The 15,317-nt window shown below is 46.4% G+C and overlaps 1 protein-coding gene across 3 annotated transcripts in view; it reads left to right on the top strand.

Moving 5' to 3' along the window:
• The window catches only part of vav2 (vav 2 guanine nucleotide exchange factor), a 213,023-nt gene that overhangs the window by 91,612 nt on the left and 106,094 nt on the right, over positions 1-15,317 (top strand). For all 3 annotated transcript variants that reach the window (XM_080212281.1, XM_080212280.1, XM_080212279.1), the window contains exon 3: positions 13,173-13,231. In XM_080212281.1, coding sequence (XP_080068407.1) covers positions 13,173-13,231 — 59 coding nt within the window. The remainder of the gene's footprint in view (positions 1-13,172; positions 13,232-15,317) is intronic.

The following is a 15,317-nucleotide window of genomic DNA, read 5'->3' as shown; positions in this document are numbered from 1 at the left end:
GTTATGAGAAAGGAAGTTATCATGTGATCCAGTCTTAGTTTTACTTTTGGTTTGAGCACACACACACGTGCACATACGTCCTGATGCCTTCAGGATCTGTATATGATTATAACTGTTCTCATGCCTGTTCTGAATAAATGAACCTACAATATGTTTCCCCAATCCTTTGTGCAATAAGCTGAAGTATTTTATTATTACAACGTGACGATGTGAAACACTGTTTTTCCCACTGATTTGATTTGCTTTTGGTGAGAGTCAGATGATGCGAAGGAAATCCTGGCGTGAGCTTGACTGGATGAATGCTTTTAATTTCTATTTTCCTCCCTGTCTCATTATTGAGAGAGGCTCAGGCTGCAATGCGAGGTGATTATTTCAACTTGTGCAGCCAGGGAATACAGAAATAATCCTTCCATCAGATGCTAATTCAATTACAGCTTGAATCCATGCAGTGGTTTCCTGTTTAGTTAGTTTGTCACTGTTTCTGCCTGTGGTTTGCCCGTGGCACAGTGCTTGATCCTGGCAATCTGAGCTTTAACATTTGACTGAGAGGCCATGAGATGTGTCGATTCAGTGTTTACACAAAGCTGTGGTAATGCTGTAGCTTCTGGGAGTTGATGTGCAGTGAGGAGGGCAGCGTCTGACATGTGAAGGTTAGCACTGGTGTGTTCAGGGAAGAGAGCTTGTTGCACTCTCAGTTCCGCTTAGTGCCACGGAACTTGAGTGAGATTTGGTTTAACAATTTTTTTATGCATTCGTGGGACGTGGGTGCCGCGGGCTAGGCCAGCATTTATTGCACCCTCCCAATTGCCCTTGAAAATTCGCTACCAGAGAAAGCAGTTCAGGCCAATCCATCAAATGTTTTCAAGGAGAAGTTGGATAAAGTTCTTCCGATGAAAGGGATCAAAGGATATGGGAAGAGGTGGGATCAGGCTATTAAATTGGATGATCTGCCATGATCATAATGAATGGGAGAGCATGTTTGAAGGGCCGAATGGCCTACTCTTGTTTCTATTTTCTATATTTATGTTTGTCCTTCTTGATGGTAGCAGTCATGGGTTTTAAAAGGATCCTTGGTGATTTGCTGTGGTGAATGGTGTAGATGGTACATACGGCTGCCACTGTGAATTTGTGCTAGGGGGAGTGGATGTTTGAGTGGTGAATGTGGTGCCGGTCAAATAGGCTGCTTTGTCCTGGATGGTGTCGAGCTTCTTGTGTTCTTGGAGCTGCACCCATCCAGGCTAGTGGGGAATATTCCATCACAATCCTGGTGGACAGGCTTTGAGGAGTCAGGAGGTGAATTACTCTCCGCAGGATTCCCACCTCTGACCTGCTCTTGGAATCTGAGTTTATATAGAGTCATAGAGGTTTACAGCATGGAAACAGGCCATTTGGCCTGACTTGTGCCTGCTGTCCTTTTTTTTGAAACCCATAAGCTAATCCCAATTGCTCGCATTTGGCCCATATCCCTCTATACCCATCGTACCCATGTAACTGTCTAAATGCTTTTTAAAAGATAAAATTGTACCCGCCTCTACTACTACTTCTGGCAGCTTGTTCCAGATACTCTGGAAAAAAAATTGCCCCTCTGGACACTTCTGTATCTCTCCCTTCTCACGTTAAACCTATGCCCTCTAATTTTAGACGACTCTATCTTTGGGAAAAGATATTGATTATGTAGCTGATCTGTGCCCCTCGTTATTTTATAGACCTCTATAAGATCACCCCTCAACCTCCTATGCTCCAGAGAAAAAAGTCCCAGTCTACCCAGCCTGTCCTCATGACTCAATCCATCAGGTCCCAGTAGCATCCTAGTAAATCTTTTCTGCATTTTTTCTAGTTTAATAATATCCTTTCTATAATAGGATGACCAGAATTGCACACAGTATTCCAAGTGTGGCTTTAACCAATGTTTTGTACAACTTCAGCAAGACCATTCCAACTCTGGTATTCAATGTTCTGACCGATGAAACCAAGCATGCCAAATACCTTCTTCACCACTCTGTCCACCTGTGACTCCACTTTCAAGGAGCTATGAACATGTACCCCTAGATCTCTTTGTTCTGTAACTCTCCCCAACACCCTACCATTAACTGAGTAAGTCCTGCCCTGGTTCAATCTACCAAAATGCATCACCTCGCATTTGTCTAAATTGAACTCCATCTGCCATTCATCAGCCCAATGGCCCAATTGATCAAGATCCTGTTGCAATTGGAGATAACTTTCTTCACTTTCCACTATGCCACCAATCTTGGTGTCATCTACAAACTTACTAACCATGCCCCCTATATTCTCATCCAAACCATTAATATAAATGACAAATAACAGTTGACCCAGCACTGATCCCTGAGGTACACCGTTGGTCACAGGCCTCCAGTTTGAAAACCAACTCCCTACAACCACCCTCTGGCTTCTGTCAAAAACAGTAAGAAGTCTCACAACACTAAGTTAAAGTCCAACAGGTTTATTTGGTAGTAAACGCCACTAGCTTTCAGAGTGCTGCTCCTTCATCAGGTGGGTGGGAGTTCTGATCACAAACAGGGCATATAAAGACACAAACTCAATTTACAAAATAATGATTGGAATGTGAGTCTTTACAGCTAATCAAGTCTTAAAGGTACAGACAATGTGGGTGGAGAGAGCGCTAAGCACAGATTAAAGAGATGTGTATTTTCTCCAGGCAGGCGACTGCAGCAGGCGACGGTGCAGAGGGACCTCGGGGTCCTTGTGCATGAGTCGCAAAAACCCAGCCTGCAGGTGCAGCAGGTGGTCAGGAAGGCGAATGGGATGCTGGCCTTCATAGCGAGGGGGATTGAATATAAAAGTAGGGGGGTCTTGCTGCAGCTGTACAGGGCACTGGTGAGGCCGCAGCTGGAGTACTGTGTGCAGTTTTGGGCGCCGCACCTGCGCAAAGATATTTTAGCCTTGGAGGGAGTGCAGAGGAGGTTTACTAGGCTGATTCCGGAGTTGAGGGGGTTGAGCTATGAGGAGAGGCTGAATAAACTAGGGTTGTACTCGTTGGAGTTTAGAAGAATGAGGGGAGATCTCATTGAGACGTATAAGATGATGAATGGGATGGATAGGATAGAGGTGGAGAGACTCTTCCCGCTCAAAAAAGACAGTAGGACTAGGGGGCATAGCCTCAAGATAAAGGGGGGGGGGCGTTTTAGAACGGAGTTGAGGAGGAACTTCTTCACTCAAAGGGTGGTGAATCTCTGGAATTCTCTACCCGTTGAAGTGGTGGAGGCTGCCTCGCTAAATATTTTCAAGAAGCGGGTTGATGGGTTTTTGATAAGAGAGGGGATTAAGGGTTATGGGGAGAGGGCCGGAAAGTGGAACTGAGCCATGACAGATCAGCCATGATCTTATTGAATGGCGGGGCAGGCTCGAAGGGCCAGATGGCCTACTCCTGCTCCTATTTCTTATGTTCTTATGTTCTAGGACAGTTAGTGGTGATGTTGCAAGTCCAGACAAGTTATGGGGATACAATAAGTGCGACATGAACCCGGTTGAGGCCGTCCTCATGTGTGCGGAACTTGGCTATCAGTCTCTGCTCAACGACCCTGCGCTGTTGTGTGTTGTGAAGGCCACCTTGGAGAATGCTTACCCAAAGATCACCGCTCAAGTGTTCCCCAACAGGGAGAGAACAGTTTTGCCTGGTGATTGTTGAGTGATTTTCATTTATCCGTTGTCGTAGCATCTGCTTGGTCTCCCCAATGTACCAATGCCTCAGGACATCCTTTCCTGCAGCGTATCAGGGAGACAATGTTGGCCAAGTTGCAAGAGTATGTAGTGTACCCACTATCTGTGTTTACCCCAGGCCTGTGCCAGCATCTCCACATTCTGTCAAGAAGCCAATTTTGTATCCATTTAGATACCTCACCCTGGATCCCGTGTGGTTTAACCTTATGCAACAACCTACCATGCGGAACCTTGTCAAAGGCCTTGCTAAAGTCCATGTAGACAACATCAACTGCACTGCCCTCATCTACCTTCTTGGTTACCCCTTCAAAAAACTCAATTAGATTTGTGAGACATGATTTTCCACTCACAAAGCCATGCTGACTGTTCCTAATCAGTCCTTGTGTCTCTAAATGCCTGTAGATCCTGTCTCTCAAAATACCTTCCAACAATTTACCCACCACAGATGTGAGGCTCACTGGCCTGTGGTTCCCAGGCTTTTCCCTGCAGCCCTTTTTAAACAAAAGCACAACATTTGCCACTCTCCAATCCTCAGGCGCCTCACCGGTGACTATCGATGATTCAAATATCTCTGTTAGGGGACCCGCAATTTCCTCCCTAGCCTCCCACAATGTCCAGGGATACACTTCATCAGGTCCTGGGGATTTATCTACCTTGATGCGCTTTAAGACTTCCAGCACTACCTTCTCTGTAATATGTACACTTCTCAAGACATCACTATTTATTTCCCCAAGTTCCCTAACATCCCTGCTTTTCTCAATAGTAAATACTGATGTGGAGCACCCAGTTCAGTTTCTAGTCAATGTTAGCCCCCAAGATGTTGATAGTGGGAGATTCAGTGATGGTGATGGTTAGGTTCTCTCTAGTTGGAGATGGTCATTGTCTGGCACTTGTGTGCCATGAATGGCCCAAACTGAGATATGGTCCAAGTGACTTATCTTCTGGAAACCATTTAAGGTTTGCTGTGCCCTTCACCCTTAGGCCATGACTTCCCTTGCTCTGTGCTCACCTGCCTCACTTTAGACCCTCCTGCCTTGCGAGGCAGGAGAAGATTCACCAGGATGTTGCCTGGTCTCGAGGGTGTTGGTTATGAGGAGAGGTTGAATAAACTAGGATTGTTTTCACTGGAACGACGGAGGCTGAGGGTAGACCTGATAGAGGGTCTACAGAATTATAAGAGGCGCGGACAGGATGGATAGTCAAAGGCTTTTCCCCAGGGTGGAAATGTCAATCTTAAGGGGCCACAGGTTCAAGGTGAGGGGGGAAAGTTTAAGGGAGATGTGCGGGGGGAGTTTTTCACACAGAGAGTGGTGGGTGCCTGGAACGCGTTGCCAGAGGAGGCGGTGGAAGCAGGAACATTACCAACATTTAAGAGGCATCTGGATGGGTACAGGAATAGGGAGGGAACAGAGGGATACGGACCGAGTAAGGACACGAGGGTTTTTTAGTTTAGTTAGGGCATCACTGGTACAGGCTTGGAGGGCCGAAGGGCCTGATCCTGTGCTGTACTTTTCTTTGTTCTTTAACTGAGGTGAGGAGAAATGTCTTCACCCAGAGGGTGGTGAATGTGTGGAATTCACTCCCACAGAAAGTAGTTGGGGCTAAAACGTTGTCTGATTTCAAGAAGAAATTAGATATAGCTCTTGGAGCCAAAGGGGTGAAGGGATATGGGGGGGTGGGGGATTAGGATATTGAATTCAGTGATCAATCACGATCAAGATGAATAGTGAAGCAGGCTCGAAGGGCTGAATGGCCGCCTCCTGCTTCTAGTTTCCAGAAGCAGGAGTGAGGTTAAATGGAGCCTGAGGGTGAGAGGGGCGGCTTCACAAACACCCGGTGCAGGAAGCGGAGTTTTCATAAAAACCGTTTTTGGCCTCAAACCACAAATACGAATCCCAGGGCCCTGCGTGACCAATCGTGCAGCTGCCATCCTTCAGAGCACATGGCAGCGCGGTCACCCTCTTTATTGAGGGTAATGGGTAGCAGGGCATGTGTGACTGCCACTGCTATTGGGAATAATGCATATTGATTCCAGAGGTGAGTTCCTGGCCTCCAGAGTTGGTCTTTTTTTCATGAAGTCAGAGAAATGTTGAACTGTTACTCTACAGAAGGAAACTATTCAGCCATCGTTCCCTTGCTGCTTCTCTCTAAGGGAAAATGAGCTCCTCTCATTCCCCTGTCCTTTCACTAACACGACAAGCAACAAATATTCCCCATCCCCAGTTAGCTGCGGAGAAGATAATGCTCGGTCTTCTTGAACCGCTGCAGTTCATGTGGTGAGGGTGTTCTGTGTTGGGTAAGGAGATACAAGCTATTCACACAGGAACAGCAATATAGCTCCAGATCAATAAAATGTGTATTTATGCAGTACCTTTCATATCCCAGAACATTCTGAGGTATTTCACAGGTGCGTTATAAAGCAACATTTGACACAGAATTATGTAAGCAGACATGAGGGTGGATGGGCAAAGAGGTAGTTTTAATGAATATCTTAAAGAAAGAAAGGAAGATAGAGAAGGGGAGAGGCTTAGGAAAGAAATGCCAAAGGTTGTAGCCTTGGTATCTGGCAGTGCGGACGTCAGGGATAAAGTGATTAAAACTCAATGCTGAGGAAGCTGGAATGAAGGAAGTGCGGAGACGTTGGAGGGTTGTGAAGTTGGAGGAGATTGCAGAGATAGGGCAGGGTGAGATCATGGCAGGATTTTGAGAACAAGGATGAAGAATTTAAAATACTGATTCATAAACAGGAGCATTTGTAAATCAGTCAGCAAAGGGATGATGGTTGGACAGGATTTGGCATGAGTGAGCACACAGACAGCCGAATTAGACATGGAGAGGATGTTTCCACTAGTAGGAAAAACTAGAACCAGAGGGCACAACCTCAGGCTAAAGGGACGGTCCTTTCAAACAGAGATGAGGAGAAATTTCTTCAGCCAGAGAGTGGGGAATCTGTGGAACTCTTTGCCACAGAAGGCTGTGGAGGCCAGGTCACTGAGTGTCTCTAAGACAGGGACAAATAAGTTCTTGATTAGGAAGGGGATCAGGGGTTATGGGGAAAAGGCAAGAGAAAGGGGATGGGAAAAATATCAGCTATGATTGAATGGTGGAGCAGACTCGATGGGCCGAGTGGCCTAATTCTGCTCCTCTGTCTTATGTCTATGTTCCAATCCTTTGTTTATTGCTCTTGCCACCATGTCCTTCCATCTGACCTTCGACCTTCATCTCTATCACTCGTCTTCTCACGTTCCCCCTCTCTCTCTCTCTGTCTCTCTCTCTCTGTCTCTCTCTCTCTGTCTCTCTCTCTCTGTCTCTCTCTCTCTGTCTCTCTCTCTCTGTCTCTCTCTCTCTGTCTCTCTCTCTCTGTCTCTCTCTCTCTGTCTCTCTCTCTCTCTCTCTCTCTCCCTCTGTCCATAACAGATGATCACATCATTTTTCTCTCTGCTACCTTCTTTGGTCCCACAATCTTCCTTTAACAATGTCTCGTTATCCTGAATTACTGCGGTGATATTCTGTTTAAATGTGCTGGTGTTTATATTTCATGATGCCAAGCTGTTACTAATGATGGTTCAGAGCTGAGTCCGAATCTGTAGCTCACGGTGATTTATTTAGCAATAAGTCTCTCATGCAGTGATTTTGGATCATGTGATTGTACCCCAGCATTACCACCGCCACCGCCACCGCCACCGCCCCCCCCGCCCCGGCTCTGTCCCCCACCCCTAATCTGCCGCCCCCACTCTTGCCCCTTTTTCTACCCCCCCCCCTCACTCCAGCCCCTCTCCCACTGCAGCCTCTCCCAACTCCCCCCCTCGGCTCCCCCAACTCCAGCCCCTCAGGCTCCCCCCCAGTCCACCAGCTGCTGCCTCTCTCTCTATTGGCTGCGTCCTGTTTACTGCCTCTGATCCTCCACTGCTTTGAACTGTGGCCTTTCCTTTGGGTTTCTCACCTTGGAGCAGATGAGTGACGGAGTGAGTCGGCCGCAGTGCGATTCTGTGAATGGTGCTGCCACTTTCATTGCTCCCTGTTTGGGAATGGAGAGAGAGAGATGGACATGGGGACGCACACACAGTGCTCACGTGTGCGCACAAGCGCGCACACACACAGCGCACACGCAGTGCTCACACGCACATGCAGTGCTCTCTTGCACTTTCGTGCGCACACACAGACTGCTCACAGACACACACACATATACAGTGCTCACGTGCACACACACTCGTACACAGTGCTCATGCACGTGTGTGCACACTGCTCATGTACACATGCGCGCGCAAACACACACACACACACACACACACACACAGTGCTCACTGACATGTGTGCGCGCACGCGGTGTCCACGGACCCGCACACACACACACGATCTTTGGGGTGGCACAGTAGCAAAGTGGTTATCACTGCTGCTTCACAGCACCAGTGACCCCAAGTTCGATTCCCAGTTTGGGTCGCTGTCTGTGTGGAATTTGCATGTTCTCCCCGTATCTGTGTGGGTTTCCTCCGGGTGCTCCGATTTCCTCCCACAGTCCAAAGATGTGCGGGTTAAGTTGATTGGTCATGCTAAAATTGTCCCTTAGTGTCCTGAGATGTGTAGGTTAGAGGGATTAGTGGGTATAATATGTAGGGATATGGGGGTAGGGCCTGAGTGGGATTGTGGTTGGTGCAGACTCGATGGGCCGAATGGCATCTCTCTGCACTGTAGGGTTTCTACGATTCTATGACACACAGTGCGCACGGACGTGCACACACATGCACACGCACGGTACTCACGAACACTCGATTTTGATGGAGTCAATCAGAGAAACTTTGTAATGATGGAGGAAGAGGGCTGAGTGGGGTCACTAGCCAGATTATCAGGCAGAGATGTGATTTTTTGTTTAAACAACGAGTTGTCGTCTGGAAGGCGCTGTCTGAAAGGACGGTCATGATGTGGAGATGCTGGCATTGGACTGGGGTGGGAACAGTAAGAAGTCTCACAACACCAAAGGAGCAGCGCTGCAGAAGCTCAGAAACCTGTTTGACTTTAACCTGATTTTGTGAGACTTCTTACTGAAAGGACGGTGGAAGCAGATTCCACAGGAACTTTCAGGGTGATGGATAAAGAACAGGCGGAGTGAGACTAATTGGGTAGATCCTTCAGAGAGCCAGCACTATCTTAAAGGAGTGCATTTCCAACTCCTAAATACTGGGAAAACTGGAACTACTGTCCTCTGTCTATACAATAAATGGCAGAACCATCAGGAGTATAGACACACAGAGGGACCTGGGTGTGCAAGTCCACAGATCCTTAAAGGTGGCAGCACAGGTGGAGAGGGTGGTGAAGAAGGCATATGGCATGCTTGCCTTTATTGTACAGGGCATAGAGTATAAAAGTTGGCGTCTGATGTTACAGCTGTATAGAACGTTGGTTAGACCACATTTGGAAGACTGCTTCAGTTCTGGTTGCCACACTACCAGAAGGACGTGGAAGCTTTGGAGAGAGTATAGAAAAGGATTACCAGGATGTTGCCTGGTATGGAGGGTCTTAGCTATGAGGAGAGATGAGGGGTGACCTATTAGAGATGTATAAAATTATGAAGGGCATAGATAGGGTGAACAGTGGGAAGCTTTTTCTCAGGCCGGAGATGACGGTTACGAGGGGTCACAGGTTCAAGGTGAAGGGGGGCGAGGTTTAACACAGATATCAGAGGGACATATTTTACACAGTGTGGGGTGGGGGCCTGGAATGCACTGCCAAGCAGGGTGGTGGAGGCAGACATGCTGGGATCGTTTAAGACTTATCTGGATAGTCACATGAACAGACTGGGAATGGAGGGATACAGAAGAATGGTCTAGTTGGGCTCATGAGTGGCGCAGGCTTGGAGGGCCGAAGGGCCTGTTCCTGTGCCGTATTGTTCTTTGTTCTCTGTCCTTAGCTTCTTCTCCTCATGACAGTTTGCATCTCTCTCCCTGCCTGAACTATCTGAGGCTGAGCTCTTTACAACCTTGGCACTGCTTTTGGACTCGACATGACCTTATAAATTCATATTCGTCGCAGCACTGGAACCACCTGTTTCTACCTCTGCTGAAAATAGCCAGCTCCACCCTGCCTCAGTTCAGCTGCTGCTAAAACCCTCATTCATACGTTTGTTATCTGGAGACTTAGAACATAGAACGTTACAGCGCAGAACAGGCCCTTCGGCCCACGATGTTGCGCCGACCAATTAAAAAGCAATGACCCCCTAACCTAAACCAATCCCTTTCCATCCATAAACCTATCCACGGATCTCTTAAACGCCCCCAAACTAGGCGCATTTACAACTGCAGCAGGCAGGACATTCCAATCCCTCACCACCCTCTGGGTAAAGAACCTACCTCTGACATCCGTCCTATAACTATCACCCCTTAATTTAAAGCTATGCCCCCTCGTGCTAGCTTTCTCCATCTGAGGAAAAAGGCTATCACTGTCCACCCTATCTAAACCTCTAATCATCTTACATGTTTCAATAAGGTTCCCCCTTAGCCGCCTTCTTTCTAACGAAAACAACCTCAAATCCCTCTGTCTCTCCTCATAGGACCTCCCCTCCATACCAGGCAACATCCTAGTAAACCTCCTCTGCACCCTCTCCAATGCCTCCACATCCTTCCTATAATGTGGGGACCAGAACTGCACACAGTACTCCAAGTGCGGCCGCGCCTGAGTTGTGTACAGTTGCAACATGACGCTGCAGCTCCTAAATTCAATCCCCCTACCAATAAACGCCAAGACACCGTATGCCTTCCTAACAACCTTATCTACTTGATTCCCAACTTTCAGGGATCTATGTACACATACACCTAGATCCCTCTGTTCATCAACACTATTCAGAGTCCTACCGTTAGCCCTATACTCGACACATCTGTTGTTCCTGCCAAAGTGAATTACCTCACACTTTTCCGCATTAAACTCCATCCGCCACCTCTCGGCCCAGCTCTGCAACTTGTCCAAGTCTCTCTGTAAACTATGACACCCCTCCTCACTATCTACCACACCTCCGACTTTGGTGTCATCAGCAAATTTACTTGACTCAACTACACTCGTAACTAGTTTCCCACATTCTACCTTTCGTAAGTTGAAGTAATCTAAAATCTCTGCAGCCTATATCTTGATTCACAACCAGTTCTATTCAGCCAACACTTTCAGTCATGATTGAATGGTAGAGCAGACTCAATGGGTTGAGTGGCCTATTTTTGCTCCTATGTCTGATGGTTTTGTGATCTAACACCACTGTGCTCACCTGATCTCTCTGAACTCCAATTTCAGCAATACCTCGATTTTAAAATTCTTCTGTGAGGTCAGATCCTTCTATGGCTTTGCTTCTTCCTCTGTTGTCATACTCTCTTCTGCAAGCCTCCAATTCCTGCCTCTTACACACCCCCAATTCCTATTTCTCCACCATTGGCAGCCATGCCTGGGCCCTGAGTTCTGGAATGTTTCCTAAACCCCTCTGCTTCTCTCTACTCCTCGATGATGCTGTAACATCAGACGCCAACTTTTATACTCTATGCCCTGTACAATAAAGGCAAGCGTGCCATATGCCTTCTTCACCACCCTCTCCACCTGTGCTGCCACCTTTAAGGATCTGTGGACTTGCACACCCAGGTCTCTCCATGTGTCTGTTTGAGCAACTTCTGTTCACCTGTCCTAATATCTCCTTGCATTGCCAGTTATTAAATGTTGTTTCAGAATTCTCTTGTGTAGGGTTTTAACATGTTAGCACTTGTATGAGGAAGGATCATCCAGACTTCAAAACATTGGCTCTATTCTCTCTCCACAAAGACTGCCAGACTTGCTGAGATTTTCCAGCATTTTCTGTTTTTCCTTCAGATTCCAGCATCCACAGTATTTTGCTTTTATATAAATACACGTTATTGTGCTGTGGAAGAACCAGGGGGACGGTCTAAGAATCAGAGGACGGAGAGGCAGAGAAACCTTTCTCTCAGGATGATGTTCATCAGTGGAGGATGGGTCATTGAATCTATTCAATCCCTACAGTACAGAAGGAGGCTGTTTGGCTGATCAGTACTTCTATGACCCTCCAAAAGATCACTCTTCACAGGCCCACTTCCCTGTCCTACCTCCGTAATCCTGCCCTTTTGCCACAGCTAATCCACCTAACCTACACATCTTGGGACACTAAGGGGCAATTTATCATGGCCAATCCAATTAACCTGTCCATCTTTGGATTGTGGGAGGAAACTGAGTATGCAGCGGAAACCCACGTAGACACTGGGAGAACGTGCAGACTCCATACAGACAGTGACCCGAGGTTGGAATTGAACCCGGGTCCCTGGTGATAGCAGCTAGCAGTGCTAGTCACTGTGGATAAGTTAGATTTTTGATCGTCAACGGGAGTCAGGGGTTATGGGGGACTGATTGGAATATGGAGTTGGGATCACAATCTGATCAGCCGTGATCTTATTGAATGGCAGAGCAGGCTTGAAGGGCTGAATGGGCTACTTTTGCTGCTAAGTCCTATGGAGTTACAAAATAATCATAACATCACCCAAGACCCATGTCAAAATGGAGATAGTCAAATGGTTGTCCATTGGCTGAACTGGGTGATGGGTTTGGAAAGCTCTGAAGGAGGGGGAATACATTCAGGAAGATGGATCAGAGCCAGAAAGGACATTGCGAGGAGCGAGGCGCAGTCTGTTGTTTCAGGTTGTCGCAACTCCACACAGTTTAGAATCACACTCTTATTTGATACAAATGTTCAGAGATGTGATTGCCTGAGTGAGAGAGACAGATTATGGAAGTACTTGGGTTTGTAATGTGTTATGCAGAGCAACACACAGTCACTGAGACACAGATAGTCACAGAGAGAGGTGGCCTGAGTGTGCCAGACAGATGTAGACAGAAAAAGAGCGGGATGAATACAGTGAGAAAGATAGAAAGAGAAGTAGCTACAGTTGGACAGAGGGACAGGCTGTGGGGTTGTGTTCAGGCTTTTAGTTGTTTGTTGTGAATATAACAGCTGGGAAAGTGGTTGAATGTCCAAAACTGTCCAATCAGTTCACGAGCAGCCAGCTCAGTTTTGCGTTGTTATGGTAGCAGGAGCTTTGTAAGAGTGGGTGACTGGCAGCCAATGGTGAAAGGCCAGTGGGAGCTGGTTGGATGTGAGTGTTCACGTAATGAAATCTCCAAGGCCAGTCAGAGCGGGCAACCCCTCCAGGCAGTCAGTTGGGTTCTTGGTACTGACTGGGAGACCCTTATTGACACACACACACACACACACACACACACCCACACACACACAACCCCCCCACCAAGTGATCAGGTCTGACACACTGTATGTTGTCAGGAAGTAAAGCTGCAGCTGGAGGTCAGGCATTCGGTCAGGGCAAGGGGCCCGCATCAGCCCTAGCATTCCCTTGAAGTTGTGGGTCTCACCTGCTGTCAGGGAAGGTATCTTGGATTCTGGACTTTGTTGTTAATTTAACTCCTCTGTGTCTTTGTTGTAGGTTATCTCTGCCATCTCCAGAATCTCCCATCATGCTGCTGTCCAGAGCAAAGGCATCAGGTAACCATGGCAATGCATTAAATTTGGTGCATGCATTTAATAATTGTCTATTTATGGGGTCCTTCTGCCTGTGTGAGGATTATGGGTTTAACCTTCATGTGTGAGGCAGTGCATGTGTGTATATCTCTGTCTCTTGGTGTGGGGACAGCAACATGTGAGTGAGTACGACTGTAAACACCTGGAGATCTCAATGAAGGCACTATGTAAATGCAGCCTGATACTGTGTTTATGGTGTGTGTCTGTATCTAACCAGGACCACCAGACCCTTCCTGAACAGGACATGAGCTCTCTCTCTTCACAGATGCTGCCAGACTTTTCCTAACATTTTTAATTTTTATTTCAAGTTTCTAGTTTCTGCAGGATTTTGTTTTAGCCGATAATCCAGATGTGGTCCATGCAGAGGTTACACATCTGCAGCATCATTTCTAACCTTTGTATTCCAAACTTTGATAAAGATGAACAATGCATTGACCTTTCCTGTGCCTGTCCACTGACTTCAGCTTATTCTGTAACTTGATCCTTTATCCCTGTTTTCCCCAGTTCCTTCATTTCCCTGAATTGAAAAATACTCTGATTATCTGGAACCTGCCTCATCCCCAAGCTGAACTGCAGCTGTCACAATTTCTCCCACTCACCAAATCTGTCAATGGTCCTTTACAACTTTCTACCTCCATCTCTGGTATTCCTGTCCATCCTAAAGTGCTCTCGAACCTAGAGAGAGGACTCTCTGCTCCTTCATCTAAGTCTCTGATAAATGTAATGAAAATATCATTCCTGGGGAAAACAGTAGTGTTAAGGTTCAGGTCAGAAGTGTTTATGAAGCCTGCCTAAATCACAAGTTTTACATCTTGAAGTTTGCGAGGATAAGCATGAGATGTTTGACTTCAGGTATGATTCAAATGAGCCACTAGGGAACTTTTATCAAACAAAGTTTATCTAAGAACACAGTTAATAGGTATAGTAAGAAAATTAGCAAAAACTTTTATCAATTACAAACAAGAAATGAAACAACTGCTATAATGTTTAACTCTTCATGAATATCTCCAATGTGTTCCAATTAAAACCAAAATTCAAGAAACAAAACTCTTTAAACAGATTTATCGCTGCATAGGCTAAAGATCTCATGATACTAGAAACCAGTTCCATGGGTTGAATGCTGATTTCAAATGACCTTGAAAACTCAGAGCAGTTTGCAATCTTCAGCTCTCCCAAAAACACCAAAATGTAGATTGTTCACTGCAGCATGGCATTAAGTTGTGCATTCAGCGAAATGGTAAAATTTTCAAAAGCAGAACAGAGAGAAAGAGTCTTCTTTTCCAGCTTGTTTCTAAGACTGCCTCTGGCACTGCAGCCAAAACCAAACTAAAAACAACCCTTGTCACCTGACTGCCACAGTTATTTTTCTCTCCCCCCACCAATTCACATCACCTGAGGCTGTGAGCATGCTTTTAAAAAAAAGCTTTTTTAAAGGGACACTAACCTCACACTGATCACTTCTGCCGATCAGAAAAGATTGCCATTATCCCTGATTTCAGTCCCTCACTTGCCAACCCAACTTCCTGCATCCTCAGTTTTACCAAACACTTCTTGTGTGGAACTGTATCGAAAGTCTTCTGAAATCAAACCCAGCCACAGACTTTTTGTTAGTGACTCATTCAAAATATTCAATTAACTCACACTGGGCACATCTTGAACAAATCCAAACTGACTCCCTGATCAGCTCATGTGTGTTTAAGGATAGAGTGATGCAGGTGACAGAATACGGAACCGCCTAAACACTGACTGACAGAGGCCCAGAGTTAAACCACTGATTCCCCTTCCACACAGCTGTCTGGCACTATTTAAAGTTAATGCCTTGTGAGACTGAATTCCTTCACCAGCGATTTCCACCTGCCACGAAAGATCAGTCCATATAGATGTCATTGACAAAAGCTGCTTGCAACAAGTCTATACTGTCAGCACCGTCATGGGGCATTTTATCAGTTACACATTGTGAAATACAGCAGATTTCACACAGCCTGAAAAGTTCGGGGGAAGCATATGATGTGGCAATAAAATGTGCTTATTTACTGAAAATATCAAGAAG

The sequence above is a fragment of the Carcharhinus amblyrhynchos genome, chromosome 25 (genome assembly GCF_965287045.1).
Source record: "Carcharhinus amblyrhynchos chromosome 25, sCarAmb.v2.hapA, whole genome shotgun sequence".
NCBI lineage: Eukaryota > Metazoa > Chordata > Chondrichthyes > Carcharhiniformes > Carcharhinidae > Carcharhinus > Carcharhinus amblyrhynchos.
Note: the sequence above shows the minus strand (reverse complement) of the source record. Positions and strands in the feature narration are given on the sequence as shown.